This window comes from Semicossyphus pulcher, unplaced genomic scaffold (genome assembly GCF_022749685.1).
Source record: "Semicossyphus pulcher isolate SPU_LCO1_2020_fin unplaced genomic scaffold, fSemPul1.0.p SCAF_12, whole genome shotgun sequence".
NCBI classification, from domain to species: Eukaryota; Metazoa; Chordata; class Actinopteri; order Labriformes; family Labridae; genus Semicossyphus; species Semicossyphus pulcher.
Window position 1 is genome coordinate 2,571,188 of NW_027211626.1, and position 22,192 is coordinate 2,593,379.

A 22,192-nucleotide genomic window follows, 5' to 3' on the forward strand; every position below is an offset into this window, starting at 1 on the left:
CGTGCTTCATGGGAGCCTGTGGGAACCGGATTTAGGCAACGAGTGCAGTAGGTGCCGCTGGGAGGCTGGTGGGGTGATGTTTTGTTCTGTGTGAAGGAGGACGCGACTGCCGCGCTGGGAGCAGGAGCTGGTGACGGTGTGGAAATAGAACACGCTGTGTGGGGGGTGTAAGAAGATAACTCAGGAGGAGAGAGAGAGTTAGAGTCAGAGAGAGACGGAGCGAGAGTGCTCCACTTTGCTGTGTTTTATTTATATCTCAGACACACTACTGCACAGGGGAGCAAGGACCGGGGAGAAACAGAGGGGAGGGATGAGGGATGAATGATTTATGTCATTTTTCACCTCAAAGCTCGGTTAAATTCTTGACTTTTATAAAAATCTAAGCTCCAGAGCACGGACTCTTTTTGCAGGAAGGTGGAGTAAGCTGTTTATATAGTTCTCTACCTGTCAGAAGCACTTTCAAAGCACTGCATGGCTCTGATCTGCAGGTGCAAAGTCCAGGTTGGTTCTGTCTGTATTATCGGGGGCCTTCCCCTTGCACTCCTCTAAATGAACCTAGTGTCTAAACCCCGATATTTGAACCCCTCCTCCTCCCTGCTCTCCTGACTCACAGACCTGACCTGTTGTTGTCTGATGTGCCATCTGCTTGCAGTCCAAGTCTCAGATTAGGCTCGATGAGACATAGATAATCTTAGTCTGACACTCTTTTTGTCCTCAGTGGCTTCTTTGCTTGGAGACTGGGTGGACAAAGGGACACATGAGTTTCAGTCAGTGTGGATGGAGCTGAAACACGACCTGCAGAAGGTGCGGAGTGATTCTCCATCAGATTTCATTTCCTGATGTTGAAGAATCATGTGCAGAGGACAGAGCTGCTTTGTGCTCTTTGCCTCTTTCTGCTCAGCACATCACATCTGTGTGAAACTGGAGAGGCTCCTGTAAAATGAAAATAGGCGTTTGTGGTATTTCACAGCGTGTACAGTGTGTATGATGTAATACTTTGTCATAATTCATCAGAGGGATAAAAGTACAGGAGCTCCCTCTGTTGGTCTCCTCATGCCTACATACGACTTCCTTCTTGTCACAAAGCAGAACAAATAATACATCTAGAATTATGATCATACAATGAAAGAACATGGTATAAAATATTTACATCCTGATGCTGTGTTTCGAATGATAAAATCTTCTTTAACTGGTAAATAATTGCCTTGTCTCTGACATTTGTTATTGCACGGCATGTGACAGATTTAAATTGCATGGCATTGCTTCCATGCCTTTTTTCTGCAAAAAAAACCTGCTGTTTTTTCCCTTTGTATCTAACGGATAGGCTGCAGATCATTAAATGCCTTAAATGCAAACAGCAGATCACAAATTAATCTGATATTTAAAGCTACACACGCGACACAGCTGAGAAAGATATTGCTGAATGAGGAGGAGATAAGAAAGGGATGATGAATGGTGGAGATAGAGGAGCAGCAGTGGTGGAGGGAATTAAATAAACAATTAAATTGCAGCTAAAAAGGTAAAGGAGGAGTGGAGTAGTAGAAAAGATGACAGTCGGTGTTTTCGACAGCCGGGAGACGATGGAGGGAGTACGCAGCATCAAATCCATCCGGCTAATCACACAGCTGCTTGCAGACCAGCAGCCTGCCTCCATTCATCCCTCCCGTCAGCTTCCATCTAATCACAGTCGCCCTCTTATCGCTCTTGAATTGTGGCATCACATTAAGCATGCACCTGCCTGTATTTTCAACATTTAAAAATGAAGAAGAAGAAAATGTGGCTTAAAAAAGGCCAGAAAGGTGGTGTTTGCTTTACGTGTCGGTGCAGCCGTGTTCCCACGTCTTCCCCGGGGGGTGTGCGATGTCTCTCCCTCGGGCTCTGCGAAAGCTGTTTAGACAGGCTGAGGTGGACTCGGCTGAAAGCACAGACACGTCTGGCTGTCTGAAATACAGCGTCTCCCTGCCTCACGCTGCAGCAGAGCTCCTGTCTCCAGGCAGTCGTCTCAGCCCGTGAGAGGCTGCTATTAGCCGCTGCTCTCTTTGTTTCTATTCGCCCCCGTATCCTGACTGCTCGCCTACACGCTGCTCTGCCTCTTTCCAGGTTTCGTCTGCTGCTAGGTAAAATAAGAGGTGCTGAGGATACTGTTGCATTAACACAGATGATCCCAGATTTCATTTTTTAAAAACACTTGATTTCACGTCTGTTTGATGCTACTTGTTTAAATTGCAATAATAAAAAAAGAATAGAGGTGCAGAATAAATGAAAAACATGAGATTTTTTTCTTCTTTTATCATTTCAATCTTTCCTGGGCTGAATGATGCTGATGCAGCAGTTGTTGCATCATGAATCTTGAATGAATTTCTCTGGACCTTGTTGGTTGGAAAAGCCTCCGCTGTGTGTTTGTGTTGGACTGTGTGCATGCAGCCTCTCTGCTTTTTCCCCCCATTCACCGTAGTGGAACATATGGCGGGAGCAACCTCCTGTTACCATGTCAACACAGTGTTTGCAGTCACATGAAAAACGTCCTCTGCAGGGACATAAACAGGGCGCTGAAATGAGCCCTAATTACCTCTTTGTTTCACCGTTATGTTTCCATCTATGGTCGAAGAAGCAGCTTTTTGTGCGGAGAAACCAAATCTGCAGGCAGCAAAATCTCCTGTAGAGGAATCTTTAAATATCATTTATATTTGAGGGAGTTTTATTTCCATATTTGGTGCATATAAAAAGTATTAATTCCTTTGGAAGCTTTAATGCCTTATATATAAAAAATAACAAGAAACCTAAAAGCAAACCATTTCCTGATGATTGATTTTACAGTGACTCGATATTCAGTGACTTTTTAAAATGTATTATATCATAGTTTAACCTGTATTTTTATTGGATGTTGTGTAGCTGCACGTCATCCCCCATTCTCTACGTCTCTGTTTCCAACACTGTTCACTGTCCTCTCTATAAAATAAAGGCCCCAAAAAAATAATCTTTAAAATAAAACTATGTTTTTCTGTTGGTCTGTGTCAAAAAAGCCAATAATATGAGAAGCTCTGAGGGGGTAAATACATGTTAAAGGCTCTGTATTTACCCTGGTGTTGGGTTTGCATATTACACTCTCCTGTGCTTGGATCTGTCTGTCTGTCCGTCTGTATCACTGCCTGTCTGACCATCTGACACTCTGATCCTGGTTCCCAGTGACTGATCCAGATGGATCTCCTGTCAGACCAGACTGATCCTGCTGGGACACGCGGGGCCCTCACTGAGATCACAGCTCTGGCTCTCTTCTCGGCCATGTGCTGTCTAGTTTTGCATTACACCAGAAAGTAATGGAGATGATTTCAGGCATCACAATTAATATATAAACATGTAATAAGCAGCTAACAGTTATGTTTTATAAATTGAGAATATTGCAGTACATATTCTTGGCACGGGGGAACCTTAATCTCGGCTCTGATCCGACCCCAGAGACAGTGAACACATTTCTCATGACGGCAAAAGATTTTTATCACCAGCCGCCTCGATGAACTCCAATATCTTGCACAGACCATATCAATGGCTGCTGCTTCATGTCTTTTACAGGCTTTTATTTGCCATGTGTGTGTCCATCTGTGACAAAGCCCCCCTGCACTGGATGCTGAATGGCTTCAGATATGCCTCGAGGTGGATCCCTGTAGATTGGATGGATCAATAGAGGGGATAGACTTCTAACCGAGGGGATCCTCGTCTCTTTTCTTGTCTTGTTTTTGTGAGTGCAAAAAGAGGCTTGGTGGTCTGTGATAAAGGCATATTTAAGTTTACCTTTGTGTCTTTACCTATTTTATGGAGGCAAGAAAAGGACGTTAAAGTAAAACAAAGTTTGAATCAGATGTCGGGCTGCTACGATTGATGAATCCATAGTTGCAGGGAAAAATCAAAGCGGATAAATGCTCCTTACAATTTTCCTGCTTCTTTTGTTAAACCAACAATTCAAAACCAAAAGATTTTAAATTTACAAAATGACAAAAACCAGTAAATCTTTACATTTAAGAAGCTGGAACCAACAAAATGATTAATTTATCATCAAAATAAGCCATTTCAATCGATTCATCGTTGCAGCTCTAGTCAGATGTGGCTGTTTAAGTAATGAGAAAGCTTATTCGAACAGGTCCAGCTCGACCAATCTTTCTTCTGTTTGGATACAGCAAAAGGGGCTCAGGAGCAAGAGAGAGAGAGAGGTAGAGGGAGGGAGGAAAGTAGAGAGAGAGAGGCTGGGAGAAAAAGGGAGAGAGACAGAATATACAGTATGCAGGCGAGGCGGTGGTCTCCTGCAGCCTGTCTCATTTAGATTGGGAGGCATCAGCTCCTACAGGCGAGGAGCGGAGACGGACTGATGAGGCTACAGAAGACAAAAGCAGCAACGTGAGAGGGATGAAATTGTAGATTAGAAACAAAGAGCGGAGCTGGATATTAAATCGTAGAGAAGAGGAGGGAAGGCAGAGGAGAGAGGAGAGGTTTCATCTGGTGGTCGTCTACCTGCGCGTCAGGCAGCAGCATCTTGGTGCGGAGGGGTGCAGCCCACCAGCAGCCATGGCAGTGAGTGCGTGGCAGGCTCTGTCTCCACTGCAGTGGGCTCGCTGGGGCTGGGACACACTGCTGGGAGGGGCAGGAGACGAGGACAGCCCGGGCTCCGATCCGGCTCTGGGGCTCCTCCGTAGTCTCTCCTGGGGCTCTCGTCATGACAACCTGATCAGAGCGGCCGGGGAGCCGGTCAGACAGAGGTGAGACAGGACGGGAGGCTGGGGCCACGTAGCGTCAGATCATACATTGAGCACTGGAGCAGAGAGGCTGGTAGCCTGTGTGCGTATGTGTGTGTATCGAGGAGGAAAAATCAATGTTTCTTTTGCTTACCGTGGTTGTGATTTGTATTTTCATGCAGAAATCAGTCACATCTTTGATTGTTGCTTCTCTCAGTCGCCTCATGTCATCGCTGCCTTACGATCTTGAGGAGGTCTTGTGTGTGTATGGGGTTGCTTGTGTGTGTAAAGGTGTGTCTCAGACGTGCCATTATCTGCCACCTCACTGCAGATTCAGTGTTTTTATTTGTAGCGATACGGTCTACGAGAAATGAAACCAGAAACACGTACTGGCCTGGGGCTTTTTTAAAAATGCATGCACATGGAAGCTGGGCTGAAACAGCACAGATTCTTATTATAAATATTACCAGCTGGTAGTAAATAAGCCATAACCAGGAAATAGTAAATTACAGTCCTTGAATATATATATATAGAAATAGTCCACAGACTATATATTGCACAAAAGAAGGATGTTATAACTATTAAGTTCTGAAACTCTGATATGATGTGTCTGAGCTCATCCTCGCATGACGTCAGTGTCCATAATCCTGACACAGTCGCTGGAGTCATTACAGTTCGAGAGATATCAGTCGGATTCACAGCGGCTTTGACTTACTGTGTCCTTCTCTTTTTGTTACAGGAGCTCAGACTCTGATGGAGCGTTTGAGACGCCTGAATCTACAACTCCAGTGAAGGCTGCTTCTCCTACAGAGCCCCAAATCCTCCTGCTACCGTCCAATGACAAAGGTACAGTCAGAGAATTTAACCATGATGTGTTTTCAGCTCTTTTACAGCATGATGCTCTGCTCAAGCACCAAAAACAGGTGACAGGAAGAGTTGTTGCACCATCTAGTGGAGGATAGCAGTCGTTTCAATCTGGGGATTTAGGGGGTTTTGGAAATCTAGGGAAGGCTGACCAATCATTCTGTCAGAGGTGGTTATTTTTCATGGCTTTGGGTCCAACTGTGAGACTCTTATTGAATTATTTAAAGCACATTCATCTCTTTAATTGCAAGTGTCAGAAGCCAGCTGCAGGCTTCCTCGATCACATCTGCTTCCTCGCCTCTGTTCCAGTTTAAATATATGATAATCCCAACTTTATTTCGCTTGGATTTCACCTTTTAAGCCACTGAATTAAACCTTTTTTCCATTGAATCTCTTTCTTTTGCAGTAGCAGACATCCTAGTCAGTGATCCTGACTCTGACTTGACCTCAGCTGATAGACCCTGCCGCTCCCCGTCTATTGTGTTTGATGAGGACAGGCCCATTGCAGCCAGCGGCACCTACAACATTGAGGTTTTGGCTTCAGATTCAGCAAATCACACTCTCACCCGTTCTCAAAGCCTCCAGGGAGGAGAACTCGACAGTCCCGGTCTATCGGACGGATCGACAGCAGGAGGCTTCCGTCCACATTCTGAATCCTTCAGCGTAGGGACAGAGAGCGCCCCTGGGACACTCCACAGGCCCAAGAAAGTCCGTCCTGGCTCTTTGAAAAAGAAGCCCCTTCTCAGACAGAACTCCAACCCAGAGAGCCCGAGGCCAGCCTCATCCAGCAGCACCCCGGAGATCAACAGGCGGACAAAGCCGAGAACCGCCAGCCCTCTCAAGGCTCAGGAGGAAGCAGAGGAAGGATCCGCAACCCCGAGTCCTGGAGGAACCCTTCGTAAGACAAGGAAGAGCCGAGTGGAGACTCCTCCCCCTCTGCCGGAAGAGACACATAATCTAAGCCTAGAGGAGAGCCTCGTCACCCCTGCCTTACCCTTGTGCCAGGAGGAGGCCGCTCTCCCTGGTAGTCCAACTAACATAGACGAATCCCCCATCCCCCCTAGTACCTCCTACCAATGGGATCCAGACAACTTTGAGAACATAGACCCTTTCAAAACTGGAGGCAGTAAAATAGCCAATTCCCCTGTTTTGGGCCGTAAAGAGCCAATCTTTGCCCCCATTGCAGACCCTCCGCAGAGTCTCTCTGTTCCAGCTGTAGAGCCGAGTCCTCCAGCTCCTCTCAAAGAGCCAATCACCAACCCAGAAGAGCAACCCATCCTCCCCAAACGTCAGCCAGTAAGGCTGGAGTTTGACTACTCCGAGGAGGGCAGCGAGGCGTCTCACCAGGCCTCTCCCCCACCCAAGAAAGTGGGCAAGAAGCCGGGTGCCAAGATGCCTCTGAGGAAACCAAAGCTGGGGATGAAGAAGGCCCCTCCAGCGCAGACGGAGCAGCTGGACAACAACCCTCCAGAATCCCACAATGGCAACGATGAAGAAATCCCCATTCATAAAGCAGCTTACAACTTTGAAGCTGACAAGTGGGAAGATCCAAACTTCAACCCGTTTACCTCCAAGAAAGGTATCTCCAACTCGCCCAAACTATCCCGGCCGTCTTATGGCTTTGACCCCAGTAACTTTGATGACTCTATGGACCCATTTAAATCCTCCAATAAGATGGCCAACTCTCCTCCCAAGGCCTCGGCCTCCTTTGAACTCTCGTCCAATGACTTTGATAATGAAAATGAAAATGACAACATCGCAGAACTGGAGGACCAAAATCAGAACAAACCGGCCAAGAAGAAGAAAACTCCCATCAAATCGTAAGTTCACGATTAATCGTGCATGTGTGTTTGCATTGTGTTTTTTTCGGTTAGTCTGTGTTTGTACGCGGTTGTCTTGTCTTCTATGCCAGTGCCCTTTGTCTGTCTCTCTGTCACCTGTGTCTGTGTATTCTCATATGTCACAGGAAGTCCAAGGGTGTGTCTTCTCTGTGTTGTCTGTTGTAAGTACAGGGACAACACAACATCCCCCTTTTGATCCTGGCTCCTTTTAAAGCTGCATGTTGTCCCTCTCCCTATTAACAGAAAAAAAATCAAAGCCCTTGTTCCCTCGATCAAACATGTTAACTCATCTCATGTTACTCAAGTTTTTTAATCCAGCTCATTTTGACTGAAGGACACCTGTTTTCAGTTTTGTTCTAGATTCTGCAATAGATACAGAACAATTCATCTACCAAAAGAGACATCAGAAAGACTTCAATGTAGTGGTCATCTAGTGCTATACAGCATGTTGCACCAGTGTGTAGCGTTACATCACTTGTGTACTTGTATTAGGTGCAGTCGGCAATGTAAAAGCTTGAAGCCTTCTACCAATAGAGAGGTCAGTGCATAGTGTTAATAAGGTGCTGTTTAATGTCAAACTTAAAGTTGTAATCTCGAAGATCTCAGTTTCGTTCTCTTTGGCGGCACCTCTGGCGATAAACGGTAACTGCAGGAGCACACTTCCCAGATATCCAGACAGTGTTGCATGTTGATTTTCCTGGCTGACGGTCGCTTTCCTTTTCAGACTGTTTGCTTCATCTGAGCGTCGAGTTTGTTTCTTCTTCTTTGGATTTTCACTTCTTGTTGAAGTTGTATCTGTAGTCATCCATCTTTTCTTTGTTTCTTCAGCCATAGTAGATTACTGTGTACTCGCAACACTTGCAGAGAGCGGAAAAGCAGCCGCTTAGCTCCGCCTACCCTCTCTGGCAGACCAACCACTGCTGGCTGATGGAGAACACGTCACTAACTGGGCGCTGCTTGAGATTTTTTCAGCGAGACACCCAGTCTGTAATATTGCAAATGTAAAGGCTTTCATCAGTGGGCCATAGGCTCAATCACCATTGTGTTACCTCATTCAGCGATAGATAGAGACTTAACAGACATTTATTTACATGAAAATCTTTCAGATTATTACTTTGACAAAATGAGATGTGCTATTAAGTAAGTTGTGTCTGCCTTTCTGCAGTCCTTGTTAAAAACAGTTTTAAGCAATAATGCTGTTTTGTTTTTTTTAATCAGCAATTTTCCCCAAAAATGGCAAAATATCCAAACATCTTTTTCTACAGAAGCTGGTGAAATATCTTGTCATGTTACTTTTCCAGACATGCCTCTGTTTCCTGTCTCTGGTGTGTGACAAAGGCGGCGCTTGAGCTCCCTCTTGTGGTCAATGTTGGTGCTTGTTAAAAAAGCACAAACTATGTACAGTAATGATTATTCTTTACCAGTCAAAAAGGGCACACCTGTTCTACATTAAAACATTGGATTTTGTGAGCTTAGATGATGTTTTCTGTCTGGATTTGGATTTCTGGATGTCTCCTGTCTTACGCTCAACAAAACAACCATGACTTAATTTATAAAGGCCATGCCAAGTTGGTTAATTTTTTTGACTTGAAGAGTTATACTTTTTTAAAAGTATTCTTCCATTTTAAAGTATTCTAATGAATTCAGTTAAGAGGTACAAAAGCTTAAACGCTGTTTGTGGCGAGGTGCAGATATTTTTTGATGCCTGAAGTAAGCCTCAGATTAGAGCAACCAGGTGTGTCTTTTTATAACAATACAATAGGATAATGTCTCAAGAACGACACATTTCTATCCAAGGACTTTTTATTTTAATTTTAATTTATATCCTTACAAAGAATCAATAAGAAAAATGATTTCTGAGAGTAAATTGCTCTACAAGGACTTCAGAACCCCTGAGAATCGATGTTGTTTGGGATCTTTAAGCTGAAAACTGAAAGATATCAGATAATGATCATGTAACCTTCATCACCGCATACATTCCTCTTCCTGTCCTGATGTTTGTGTGTGAAAATTAAACTTGTCATAGCGTAACATTCATTCACCAATTACTCTGGACTTTGCAGTCACTAACAATAGAGTTAATCCTCTTCCAAACATTCCCCTGTTTCATTCATCTGTGCCACACAGTAAGTAGTTCTGCTACAAACACTGTAATGCAGCTCTGTGCAAATCATCAAAAGATCTGACACATGCTTCCGATAATTAGCAGATACCAGATGCACAATACCTGGATCAATACTGAAAGTGCTTCGCGACTCTGGATCTTGATGGCTGATAGTTTTTCTCTTTTTGTCAGTAATACTTTCAGAGTGAAGAGGTCGCCAAAGAAATCCCCGCTGTCTGAAACATGCCAGGTGCGTACCTTAGTGTAAATCCCTCCCTCTTTTGTCTGCCTGTATTGTCCCTCTTCCCTCTGACTCAGCCTCCTTTGTGTTGCAGGATCCTTCGCCCGCAGATGAACCGCTCCACACGCAGGACGACCACGCCACGGATGAGGAGAAGCTGGCCTCTTCCACGGGGCATAAGTGGAACCTGCACGACATGGAGGCGGACTTGAACTCTGACCAACAGGACTTCCCTCAGCCGAGCGACCTTACGTCATTCGTTAACGAGAGCAGTCTGCCTCACCAGGCCCCAGGTGAGGCTCAGCTGACTCTTTGTACCTCCACCCACCTGCATCCAGATAATGCGAACAGAGATCAAAGCATACATCAGAGAGGCAACAACTCAAAGGAAATTCAAAGCTTGTGTTTGGATACACTGTCCTGCACTGCAAACAGCTACGTTCCTCATTATTCATCCGGCGATGTTATTGATTCTTCTTGTGGCCTGCTGGCCCAGTTCTCTGCTGCCCTTTGACCTCCAGCTTTTCCCAGAGGCTGTGAGGCTCAAATCATGTGGGTCAGACATGACAGAGAGAACGTAAAGCTCTGCCTCAGCTTGTGATCCCATCAGACTGCACAGACTAAAACGTCTGATTCTTCTTCTGCATCTAATATTTTGTTTTGTCTTTCTGTGTCAGTGCAAGACTATGAAATCGAGTACATGGAGAAGATCGGCTGCTCTTCTCCTGTGAGTGTTTGAGTTTTACTTCATCAGAACTGTCTGCTCCATTTTTTATACTTATATTTATTTGATATATTTAAAAACTGCTTTCTAATCATGGTGGTTTTTTTGCAGCCTTTGTCTGTGAAGAAGCCGTCTTTGTACCTGAAGCTGGACTCAGTGTCGGACAACTTAACCAAGAGTACTGCACATGGATCAGAGCCCAGTTCCCCCTGCACAGGGTACAACACTCTCTACCACTACTCTACCGCAAGATGTTTATGTCTAGTTACCTTGCAGTATTTAATACATAATTATATTCTCTCTATAGGGTATTTTCAGAGCTTTATAGTATCTAATACATCTGCTAATGGAGCTACAATGGTTTGGAGTGCATCATCACGCAGCTCTTCCAGCAACGCTTTCATTACCACACTCATCAATCATATTGAGCTCATCACATGCCTTCTTTCTCTCTCTCCCTCTCCTCTCTCTGTCTCTCACTCTGTGCAGGAGTTTCGAGGAGATGGAGGCCCAGATAACAGCGGGCATGAAGACGCCGGTGCTGAGCCCCCGGCCCGGTCCGGAGGGCTCTCTCGGGGAGAAGGGCAGGAAGAGAGAGAGCGAGTCGCTCAGCCGAACACAGAGCACAGAGAGGGATGAGCAGGTGGGTCAGAAGCTGATTATTTGAGGTGATGTGTTTTCATTTCTGTGTTGTCACCATCATGTAAGGAGAATCTGTTATTTTGTCACATTTACATCACATCATTGTTAGCCATGACTCAGCCCTCCAACATGAGCACCATCAGTCATAGTGATTCTCATTAAAGCCTTGTCACTGATAACACATAGCCAGCCAGCGAGCCACACTAGACTCCAGCTTGAGCTCAGAGACTCAGCTCCCACTGCTGCCACTCAAACACTCAGCGCTTGCTTTGCCTTGCTGACCCCTGCCCCCCTCCCCTGCCCTCTGCCTAATCCTCCCGGTGCCCCCTGTAGCCCCCTAGCCAGGGCCCCGCGGAGGCCCCTGCTCCAGCCCCGGCCATGCCCCTGTTAGACATGCTGTCTGAGTGTGACGACCCCCTGCAGTACCTGGAGCCTGACCTGGCTGAGACCAACCCCACTGCATTCGCCCAAAAACTACAGGTGTGTTGACGGACCACGCGTGACCCCTCTTTGTAAACCTAACAGGGCTTTTCCTCAGTTTGTGTTGTACGTGATTGTGTGTGTTATCCCATTGTATCACCGTATACATCCTGCCTTTCATTCTCCCATTTTTTCTACTCTTAAGTTGCAGTTTTTAAGCTTTACTGGGTGTAATAGACTGTGTGTGAAATGTAGGCAGCAGAAAGTCTGTGCGCACAACTCAAGTGTCTGTATGTTTTCCCTTTGCTCTCTCATCCTTGGGCCGCAACCCCGCCCCTCCTTTACCCCTGAAATCCATCAATCCCCTCTGACCCCGACCCCCACCCCACCATGTGTGCGGCCCAGGAGGAGCTGGTGCTTGCTGCCCTGAGGATAGAGGCACTGCAGGTAGCCAAAAACATCTCTCAGTGCCCCTCCCTGTCCACTGTAACCCCCCAGGTACTGCGTTGAGTCCTGCACCTGCTGTACGAATGTGTGTGTGGGTGTGTGCGTGAAAAGATGCATCTTGAATGAGTGGTTATGGAAAAGCAGGTGTGTGCGAGCATGAGTGTGTCTCAGCTTGCCTCTTCCTCCCTCTAAACACACCATTGTGAGTGTAACTGTGAACTCATGGCCTTTTCAACATGGCGGCTGCACCACTACATCCGCAGTCCTCCTCTTCAGTCCCCACATTTGAAATCTCTAACATGGCTTAATGTGTCCAGCTCCCGCCCCCGACTAGCAGCAAGCTCCTCCGGGTTCACTCCTCAGGACCGGGGTGCTGCGCCCCCTTGGTCCCCTGCCTTTATGATGCATGTTGGGCAACATGCATGTTGCCTGTCCCTAGGAGGCTTACATGAGCATGAATGTGACTGGGAATGTCTTACAGTAGACCCAATATCTGCAGCTGAGGAGCTATATGAATCTCCTAGAGGTATTTGTTGATGCTTCGCCGTCATCAAACCAAATCCCAGTCACATTCTTGTTTTGTAATTTGGTCCTTTTCCCAGACTAACAGCACTAACAAACCGCTACAACAGGTAGGTGTCAGGTTGGAATTTTTGCTGGTTGGAGGGCGATAAGAGTTGCCCGATGATCAGCGGTGAATCTGCATTTAGCACAGACACTTCCCGATCCTCTTTCCTTCTGTGTTTCACGCTGTTGTCCAACACGTTTTACAGTCTCGACTCAAGAAACCCAGCAATCGTCGTTGGAATATCAACGGTTCACCCTTACTCAAAGTAAGAGTAACATTTAACCCCCTGTGATATCCTCATCTTAATCCCACTGCGGTGCAGTCCGAGTATTTGGTTATAAACACAGTGTTCAGTGTTTGTGGCTCAAAGCACCAGCACAGTTGATTAAAGCAACTATAAAATTAAATTGCAGCTTTAAACATGTTGAAGGTGTTTGCATCTACATTGGTTAAGAGTGTTGGAATCACTGCGCTTTAATGCAGAGTGCCCCCAGTAAGCAAGATGATAAGGCTATAATCCAAATGAAAGTAATTGCCTTCAAGTTAAAGCTGAATTTCTGCACCTCCTAGTGTTTGAGCACAAAGCTGGAACAATGGTCTAAATACCTTCAGACTGCACTGTGTATAATAACCCCTGTAGACCCCACAAGTCCCAAGAAGACTGAGACCTGACCTTGTTTAAGGTCTCCCTACATTCCCTGCCTAGCATAGCTGTACTTCACCCCTGATAGCGAGTTGTGTTTTTGTAGTTTAATCTCTCCTGTCGTCTTTACACATCTACTTATTGGTTATTTGTCGGGTTTGACATAGTTTGGCTGCACGTTCTACACATGCTGTGCATCAAGGTGTCCGTTCTTTATTTCCAAGCAACGTTTTCTGGTAAGGTTACTTTTTTCGGTCGGGCCCCCTTGCACATCTGAAGTCTAAAAATACATCAAAGACTTCCTTAAAGATTGTAAGAAAGCTTGAGTTGAAGCAAACCCAAATTGTGGGCACTAATTTACATACATTTCACTTCTGAAGCTTGACAGCGCTTTAGCAGAGACTGAGAGGACCGCCGTTACAAGGATGAATTCGTTTTATTGGCTGCAACGCATTAGCATCCCAGGCTGGCAAATACAGACACCTTTTCACGGCCCTCTTGCATGCAGAAGCACATGGTAGCTACTGTTTTTGTCCTGTCTAGTACGTGGTGAACCTCAAACAATCTGTGGATAGGTTTAGGGTCGGGGCCCATCCATCGGCCCGCAAACTTTCTCCCTATTTCTACACTTACCGCAGTTTATGTGAGCGTCTAATAATGCCGCAGAAAGTTTTTATAAAAGTTAAGTGTGGCGTGTCTCGTGCAGACCCTCGAGAACCTTGTGCATTACGCAGTGGGCCGTGTCACAGCGTTGATATTTGAAGCCTTGGAAATGAGAATGGGCTGTTCTTTATTCTAACTCATAGTACTGACATTATATCTGGAAGTCTTGGGGAGTTCTCTATAAGACAGAGCTCAACAGTTACAGCGTTGTACAGCTGTGGATTGATTTGCATAAAGTTTACTGAAGTGGGAGATAAGCCCAAAGAGGTCCCTCACAGGTTGCTTAAACTTGACCGGTCTTTACCTTCACAGGACTAATGGAATTACTTCCCCAGGCCAGACCAAATAATTCACTGTCTTTTCCACACATTAGATTTCAGTCGACTTGTCCCCTGTGTGCCCCCCACCATTTCTCAAATCCTCCTGTAATCCAGCTCTCCCGAGGATGACTAAATCCCTTTCAGAGCCCAGTTTTAGCGGAAAAGAACGGTACAAGCACGAGGATTGTTTCTGCATCTTAATGGGATGTTTTACGTGAGGATCTTTTGTTGTCAGAGGCAGCAAGGTTCAGAGAGGTTTGTAGAGTCTCTCAGTACACCTCAATGCTTTATCTATAGTCTTAACTCCTTCTAATGATGTTTCACGCCACATCATCGTCTTTGTTATTGTGAAAGAATTGGTAAAATACTGTAAGCGGTTGCAGTAAACACTGATTCTAGACACAACAGGTAAGACCAGTTTACTATGTTGTTATCTGCTTTAACATGAAACTAACATCAGTTTCCAATGCTGCCCAGTCCGCCCCCCGCCCTCCCTCCCTGTATATGATGCAGCCCTTCCTGTATCAGCTGCTGCCCTCCTTCCCCTCCGCCTTGCCTGGACCCAATCACATCCGAGCTGCTGCGATGAGCAGGTGATCATGAGCGCTCAGCTGGGGGCAGCATCAGCCAAATCACTTGGCTAATACTGTGGCAATGAAGACTGTTTCATCCAATCATGTGGCGGCTGTCTTCAGGAGCATCACTACCCTGCCTCATTTACATACTGATTTTGCTGTGTGGTACATTTTGATGTAGTTTGATGCTGCCTTGCGATTTGGTTCAGGATTCCTGTTGAGAATGTGCGTGTGGGCCCGAGGGTGAGGGTGTCCCGTCTGTAGCTCGCGTCTGGTATATAACTGATTATGTTTCCTTTCATGTCCCTCCTCTCCTTTGTTTCCTGGAAGCAGCACAGAGACCTGTCCTCACCCATCGAGAGCGCCGTGTCCAAGAGCTCCCTGTACACCAGGACCACCAACAGCAGTTACATCGAAGCGGAGAGTCCCCACCTGCCCAGAGAGCTGGACCACTCGCTGGGAATCGCACGGGAGGAGGTACCCCTATGATGTTTGTTTCTATTACATAAGTCATGAATGTTTACCTAGTGCTTAACCAAGGCCAAAAAAACAAGACTATGAATCTAAAATTCAAGCAAGAGATGTGAGACTTAAGAACAGGAGGAGAAGGAAAAACGAGGACAGAGATTAGCATAAAAAACACTTGAAAAAATAAAAATGCATACAAAAAAAGTAATAGCAATAAAAAGAAAACAAAAGCAAGACTAAAAAAATTTACTTTATGAGGTTTTGGTGATTCTGCGAGCCTGCTCTCCTCAGGGAGGTTGTTCCAAAGCAAAAAGGGGTCCTGATGGCAAAAGCATGGTCACCCTAATTTAGGATTCAAGCCTCAGTTCATATGGGGTACATCCCAGGTCTCTTAAAGTGCATCCATGCTTCCCTCACTTGCATCTTCTACTCGTGTCTTTTCCTTGCATCCAAGTCCCTCCCACCGGGGATGCATGGAGAGCTGCAAGGAAACCAGGCAAGGAGAGCGGAAAGATCAATTAAGAGATTTGGGATGTAGCCATTGTGCCTAGACCCAGACTTGCTATAAAAGTTATCAGTAAAAATCTTAACATAATTTCTTAGTGTAATCAGTGAGAAGCTGCGCCGGAGATTGCTTTCATTTTATGTCGAAAAGGAGAGAGCTACAGCCGTCGGGGTGTGAGTGTGAAAGTATCGGTTGAATACTTACAACTTACTTCAATTCAGCGTCACACACTTACCTTAATGATTTTGTCTACCCTGTTTAGATTGTATCAAAGGAGAAAGAGGTGCTGGAGTGGCAGAGGAAGTATGAAGACAGCCGACAGGAAGTGGTGGAGATGAGGTAAGAATCTTGCACTGCCGCCAGTTCAAGGCGGGAACATTTCGCCTCTGTTACTTCTCCTGTTTATTTACATAATTTATTTTCTATTGTCTTTTGTATATACATTTAAATATATGTAGCAAGTTGTAAATAATCTGTTAATACGGATAAGGTATAATGGGGAAGTCAGCTGATGACTGAATCACTGCAGGGGAGAAGGGGTGGGATTAATTAAGCTTCTTTTACTCCTTTTCGGACATGTGGAGTTAATATTGTTTTTTGTTCTTTTTTGATGTATTATTTCACATGTTCGAAATACAGCCTTCATTCATTCATTAATTCATTCATTAATGTAAAACACACGGAGGTGGAATGGTGGAGCGAAGTTGTTCTGTCTCTGAGCCGATATCGCGGGTAGTAACAGAGGCGAAACGGCGACTGTGAAAACAGCAGAGCCGGCAGGGCGGAACAAAGCCATGTGTCTGTGTGCAACACAATGTACAAACACACACTGGGGCGGCTTTGTGCCGCTGTGCTTGCTTCAATGTAAAATGGCAAAGGTGGCGTAACGGTGGAGTTTCAATACAGTGGCTGAATTACAATGTAAAAAGGGCAAGTGAGGTCCAGCCCATGAACTACAGCACAGCACACCTACGTGTGTTTCTGTTTATTGGTGCTCTGTGATGACGCTTATAGTGTTGGTTTTTTGACTCCGCCCATTATCACTGTTTAACCTCTTAATGGTTTAACTTACTTAAAGTGTCATCACGGTTAACGGCAGAGTGGACACAGAGTTACTTACTCTCCTTCAAAGAGGAATTGATCAATTCCTCGTTAAAGGAGAGTAAGTATGATAAATGTAAGTTTTACAGTTTAATGAGTAAAGACAAAAGAGGCTTTAAACTTCTGTAATATGGATTTAACACCACCTGCTGCCTGACAACAGCTCAAACCTGGGATTAACTGCACTCATATTTATGCCAACAGATGATCCATATGTCCAACAAATAGCTGTAATCAGGGTTCAAGCAGGGAGAGATCTGCGGCACTGAAACCTTGTTTTCTGTCAGCAGGTGGTGGGTGTGGGCCAGCTGGCCGCAGCTCAGTTAGTGTGGATAAGAAAGAGCTTACTTCATTTGACTGATTGGGCTCAAGATAAGGAGGAGCTAAGAGGCTAAGAGGCACGGCTAATCAATCCTCTTATCTCTGGCATTCTGCTTTTACCAAAACAAGGCTTCCTATTGGACCGCAACGTTTTTTTGCTTGGAGAGCGGACGAACTTCTGGAGGCAAGACTCAGAACAGAAACTGGACGCACAGGGCAGATTAATAAAGAAATCTAAACGAGGACGAGGATTCTTAAACCTTCTGAGTTCTAGATTATTTTGTATTTTTTGCTACCAATATTTTATTCATTATTTTGTCCATAAGGTTTGCAGGTGTGCATCATCAAGTAACCTGTCAGTAACTAATCATACAACCTTACCATTATAACTATAGCAATAAAAGAATGCAGAAAAGCGATTGTTAAACTATTTATCATGCAGCCCTAATTAATTCCGAAGAAAATTCTGGTGCCAGATTGTTCCAGAAATACAGCTCAAAATCAAAGAAGTGAAAAGGAAATTGAGAAATCTAAAATATACTAAATAAAATAAATAAAAGACATAAGATGATGAAGAGTGACTCTGGCAGGCTGCCGCCTGGGACGACTACAGAAGTATTATATTTCCAAACGGTGCTTTTCCAAGTAAAAAAGGAAACAAAATAAAAGGTGTATCACGGATCTGGCAGCGTTAAGCACTTGCATACTTTTCTCAAGCATAACTTGGTCTGCCCGGTTCTTCCTAGCAACAGAGACTAAAATCTTTTTTCAAGATTGAATCCACTGAGAACAGAAAAAGTGTGGGCAGTGGGCAAAAGTTTTTTGGGCAGATGCTTAGGATCTTTCTAGCAGCATATGAGCACAACATGCAGGTTTGCTAACACACAGACAGGCAGGTGTGTAAGCAAAACCTCCATATTCAGATGGAGACATTACAAATGGCATGAAATAAGATTGTTTTAGAGATGTTTACTTTGAAATAATTTGTCATACTCATATAAAACCATCCCAGTTCTAATGATCTGTAATTTCTCATCCGCAGGAGAATTGTTGCTGAGTACGAGAAGACGATCGCTCAGATGATCGGTGAGTTAAATGTTAGATACAAACACCAGCATTGATCACAGGTTACTGGACCTCCTGTCCCTGCAGCACACGAGAGTTTTATTTTAAACCGACTCTGCCACTACTGTTCGCTGCACATGCTGATTTGCAAAATTGACTTCAGGAGGTATTTCTCTTAATGCTGTGACACAAGCCAGCTTTGCTTTGTGCTTGCTTTCATGTTTGATTGATATGAACTGACCCCTGATGTCATCGGAGGGCGGTGTCCGGCTTCTCTGGACTCGTTAAACCCCGCTGCAGGTTCACTCTCTGCATTACTCCTGCGCTCACCTCTCATCCTCCTCACCACCTCTGGACATCCCTGAAAATTTGATTTCCGCAGCTGTCCTGATTTGATTTCCTTCTCTCATTAAAGCACTGTCACAAAGAGGAACAATCTGTCTCTGCTTCTGTCTAACACTCGGCTCTCTCACCTGTCTTGCCCTCCCAGCTTGACTTAACACAGTCCCTTCTTTTCTGTTCTGCTCCCATCTTTGCCCCTCACTATTTGATAACCCTGACAGGCATGCCAGGTGAGTAACGCGGAGTTGTCCTTCACTTGTCTGTTCGGCTCTCATCTTTCCATCCGTCCGTCCGTCCGTCAGAGAGGGGAGCAGATGTGCTCCCTTTCACCTCATCCAGTGACAATTGTTTGTGCATTTTGTTGCATTTCATCCTGTGTGTTGAGACGATGTTTTTATTTTAAAAAGGAAAAAGGAATATTTTGAATTTTCTATTCTGTGCCCGTATAATCTTTCGCTTTCCGATGCCAAGTACACATGTAAAAAGTTGGATCAAAACCTTTTACAGTGCATGTATTCATATTCATCCCCTGGAACATTTCAAATGTATTTTTCAATGATACAACTTTCCATTTAAATTGATTGTTTGGGGTTGTATGTAATGGACACGAAATAGTTCATATTTTATCATAAATTAGAAATTATTTTATTAACTTAAAAATGATTATATTTCTGTTTTTTCTGTTACACTCACAGCGAAAGCTGCGTCCATAGCAACGTTAACCTAGCCTTCTTAAAACGAGCTAAGCTAGCTGTTTTTACTCACATTAAATGGAGACATTTCCTCTGATGGTGAAGTAAGACCCGGTGAACGGGACGGCAGGAATCGGCGCAGCACCTGATTGGATTTTCTGTCTCGTCACTGTCAGAGTCCGTTGACATTTTCTTTTCCATTCACCGTCTTTAAACACCGCCGTATCCCGTACTGTGTTCTGTTTAATGTTTACTTCATGTGCCGTCTTCTGTTCTGTAGATCTCTCTGTCGTAGCTTTCAGTTTTTACTCGTTTAACCTTTATTGTTTTCTCTCCGCTGTTTCGTCTCTTTTCTCTGTAAACAGACCGACAAATTTACTGGACTTCTTTCTGCGGATTGATATGATTACAGTTAGTCCTCCAGATTATGTGATTAGAGCCGCATCCCTAGCAACGGTCTGTTCCTCATAGCAATGGTCTGCTATCGAGAAGGGAATGCTGTAAACATATAATAAACATGTAGACAGGCGCCGGTTTTGCTCAGCGGTTAAATCGACAGCCATATACAGAGGCTATAGTCCTCGATGCCGTGGCCCTGAGTTCAACTCCCGCCCTCGGCCCTTTGCCGCGTGTCCTCCCCACTCTCTTCCCATGTTTCCAACACTATCCACTGTCCTCTCTCAATAAAGGCATAAAAGGCCAAAAAAATTATCTAAAAAAGTAACATGTAGACAAAACAACTTGCATCCGGTGCAACCAATTCCCTTTAGTGTAATACTTGTAAATCTGTCTGCTTTTTGGCCTGCTCTTATTTGTTAATCAAATGGTTGACAGCCTAAATAATTTCCAAGGGGAATGAATACTCAATGCAAGGCGCTGTAGATGTGCATATGCACGCAGGAAACCTTCACGTGCACATCTGCACTTTGCTTCTGCACTGTAGATGTTGACAGAAGTGATTCCTGCAGACTTAGCAAGCTAAGCAGGTTGGTCATCTAAGCTTGTGACAGGAAAGGAAAGGGAAAGCTGGGAGGGGCCTGAAGCACTGTGGGAGCTTTGCAATGTAATACTGAAGGATCTGGAAGCCACTCAAAGCTGCCAGATCGGTCTGTTTGGTTTACAGCTGTTGTTTTTGTCATTGTTCAGTGTTTTTGTTTGCATGCCACACTCAGATATACTCGTATAGAGCAGTATAGATGCTGTTCATACTAACCCACAAATCCATTTGATATATTGTCAAAATAAAGTGTTTGTCTGTTTGAATGTGTGTTGGTCTTTAACGAGTTTATGTGCCTGAGTCAAACAGACTTACGATCTGTTCTGCTGTATGTCTGTGTGTGCCCACCAGAGGATGATCAGAAGGAGAAGTCTCTCTCTCACCACACCATCCAGCAGCTCATCATGGAGAAGGACCAGGCGCTGGCCGACCTCAACTCCGTGGAAAAGTCTCTGGCCGACCTCTTCCGTCGTTACGAGAAGATGAAAGATGTTCTGGAGGGCTACAGAAAGGTGACTAACACAAATGATTCACATCTAATGAGCGTCTTAAGCGTTATCGGCCTTGTAAATGTTCTTAAACGTAGCTTGAAAACCCTTCTGGCAAGTAATTAAAGTGTTTCTCCCTCTGTTCAGAATGAAGACGTTCTGAAGAAATGCGCTCAAGAGTATCTCTCCAGGGTCCGTAAGGAGGAGCAGCGCTATCAGGCCCTGAAGATTCATGCGGAGGAGAAACTAGACAAGTGAGTCTATAATGACTCTCATTATCGTGTTTATCCCAACATGATACATTTTACCCGAAGAGCCAACAATACAATACACAAACCACACAATAACTCAATACCCTGCAACAAATATAGAACACATTCTTTATATTCCTTTCAAACATGAGGTTAAGCAGCGATAGCTTGGTTCTCATTGTGTCACTTGTTTGTTTCCAGGGCAAATTCAGAGATAGCGCAAGTGCGGGCCAAGGCCAAGCAGGAGCAGGCTGCCTACCAGGCCAGCGTGAGGAAGGAGCAGATGAAGGTGGACTCACTGGAGCGCACGCTGGAGCAGAAGGTCAGTCAGAAGTCCCTGCTATTTCTATTTTATTCCAAGAGTTCTTTCTTCCCGGGGACGCCCTGCAGCTGTACACATACTAAAACTGTTAAAATTGGTTTGGCTCAGTTGGTACAGCAGGCGCCCCACATACAGAGGCCACAATCCTCGTCACACTGATCACACTTTCAACGTCCAGTCTGCCGGTCATTTGGTGTATGTCTTCCCCCACTCTCTCCTCCCCATATTTTCTGTCTATCTTCAGCTATCCACTCCAATAAAGGTCAAAAACTGTAAATCCATGGCACCATGATACACACTTTACAATATGAAGTGTTTTCCTTTGTCAGATCAGACACTATCACTTTAAAAAGCCCTGTATGATTTGAGAGCGGACAGCTTAGCTTGTTTTAAATTTATTCCACATAATTGGTGCAGGGGTGCCGCGGCTTCGCAGCTTCCTGGTTTGAACATCGTTTCGGATGTAGTGGGCCTTTCTGTGTGGAGTCTGCACGTTCTCCCCGTGCATGCGTGGGTTCAATCCGGGTACTCCGGCTTCCTCCCTCAGTCCAAAGACATGCTCGTTAGGTTTATTGGTGACTCTAAATTGCCCGTAGGTGTGAGTGTGAGCGTGAAAGGTTGTCTGTCTCTATGGCCGCTTTAACACTGGTAAAAAAAACTGCTTTTTTGCTTAGTGGGAAAGGCTACAATCGGCATTCAGCCCTGGGTAAATAGCTCTGCAGTAGACCCGGTTAATTAATCCGTCGGTAACTTCTGCGTCTCCTTGTTGTTGAGAGTGAGTAATAGGTACAAAACCACCATAACATCTTCACTGTTTACTGGCCCTGTCTCTGGCGCGTTTGTGACGTCAGACGAAGAAGCAGC

The 22,192-nt window shown here is 44.9% G+C and overlaps 1 protein-coding gene across 3 annotated transcripts in view; it reads left to right on the top strand.

The window, feature by feature from the left end:
* Positions 1 to 22,192, top strand: part of tacc2 (transforming, acidic coiled-coil containing protein 2) — a 72,034-nt gene that overhangs the window by 48,536 nt on the left and 1,306 nt on the right. For all 3 annotated transcript variants that reach the window (XM_069659192.1, XM_069659193.1, XM_069659191.1), the window contains 16 exons: positions 5,464 to 5,570; positions 5,995 to 7,408; positions 7,555 to 7,590; positions 9,726 to 9,783; positions 9,869 to 10,067; positions 10,452 to 10,501; positions 10,610 to 10,716; positions 10,988 to 11,141; positions 11,474 to 11,620; positions 11,966 to 12,058; positions 15,110 to 15,253; positions 16,012 to 16,088; positions 18,214 to 18,257; positions 20,619 to 20,779; positions 20,903 to 21,009; positions 21,208 to 21,328. In XM_069659192.1, the coding sequence (XP_069515293.1) occupies positions 5,464 to 5,570; positions 5,995 to 7,408; positions 7,555 to 7,590; positions 9,726 to 9,783; positions 9,869 to 10,067; positions 10,452 to 10,501; positions 10,610 to 10,716; positions 10,988 to 11,141; positions 11,474 to 11,620; positions 11,966 to 12,058; positions 15,110 to 15,253; positions 16,012 to 16,088; positions 18,214 to 18,257; positions 20,619 to 20,779; positions 20,903 to 21,009; positions 21,208 to 21,328 (3,019 nt within the window). The remainder of the gene's footprint in view (positions 1 to 5,463; positions 5,571 to 5,994; positions 7,409 to 7,554; positions 7,591 to 9,725; positions 9,784 to 9,868; positions 10,068 to 10,451; positions 10,502 to 10,609; positions 10,717 to 10,987; positions 11,142 to 11,473; positions 11,621 to 11,965; positions 12,059 to 15,109; positions 15,254 to 16,011; positions 16,089 to 18,213; positions 18,258 to 20,618; positions 20,780 to 20,902; positions 21,010 to 21,207; positions 21,329 to 22,192) is intronic.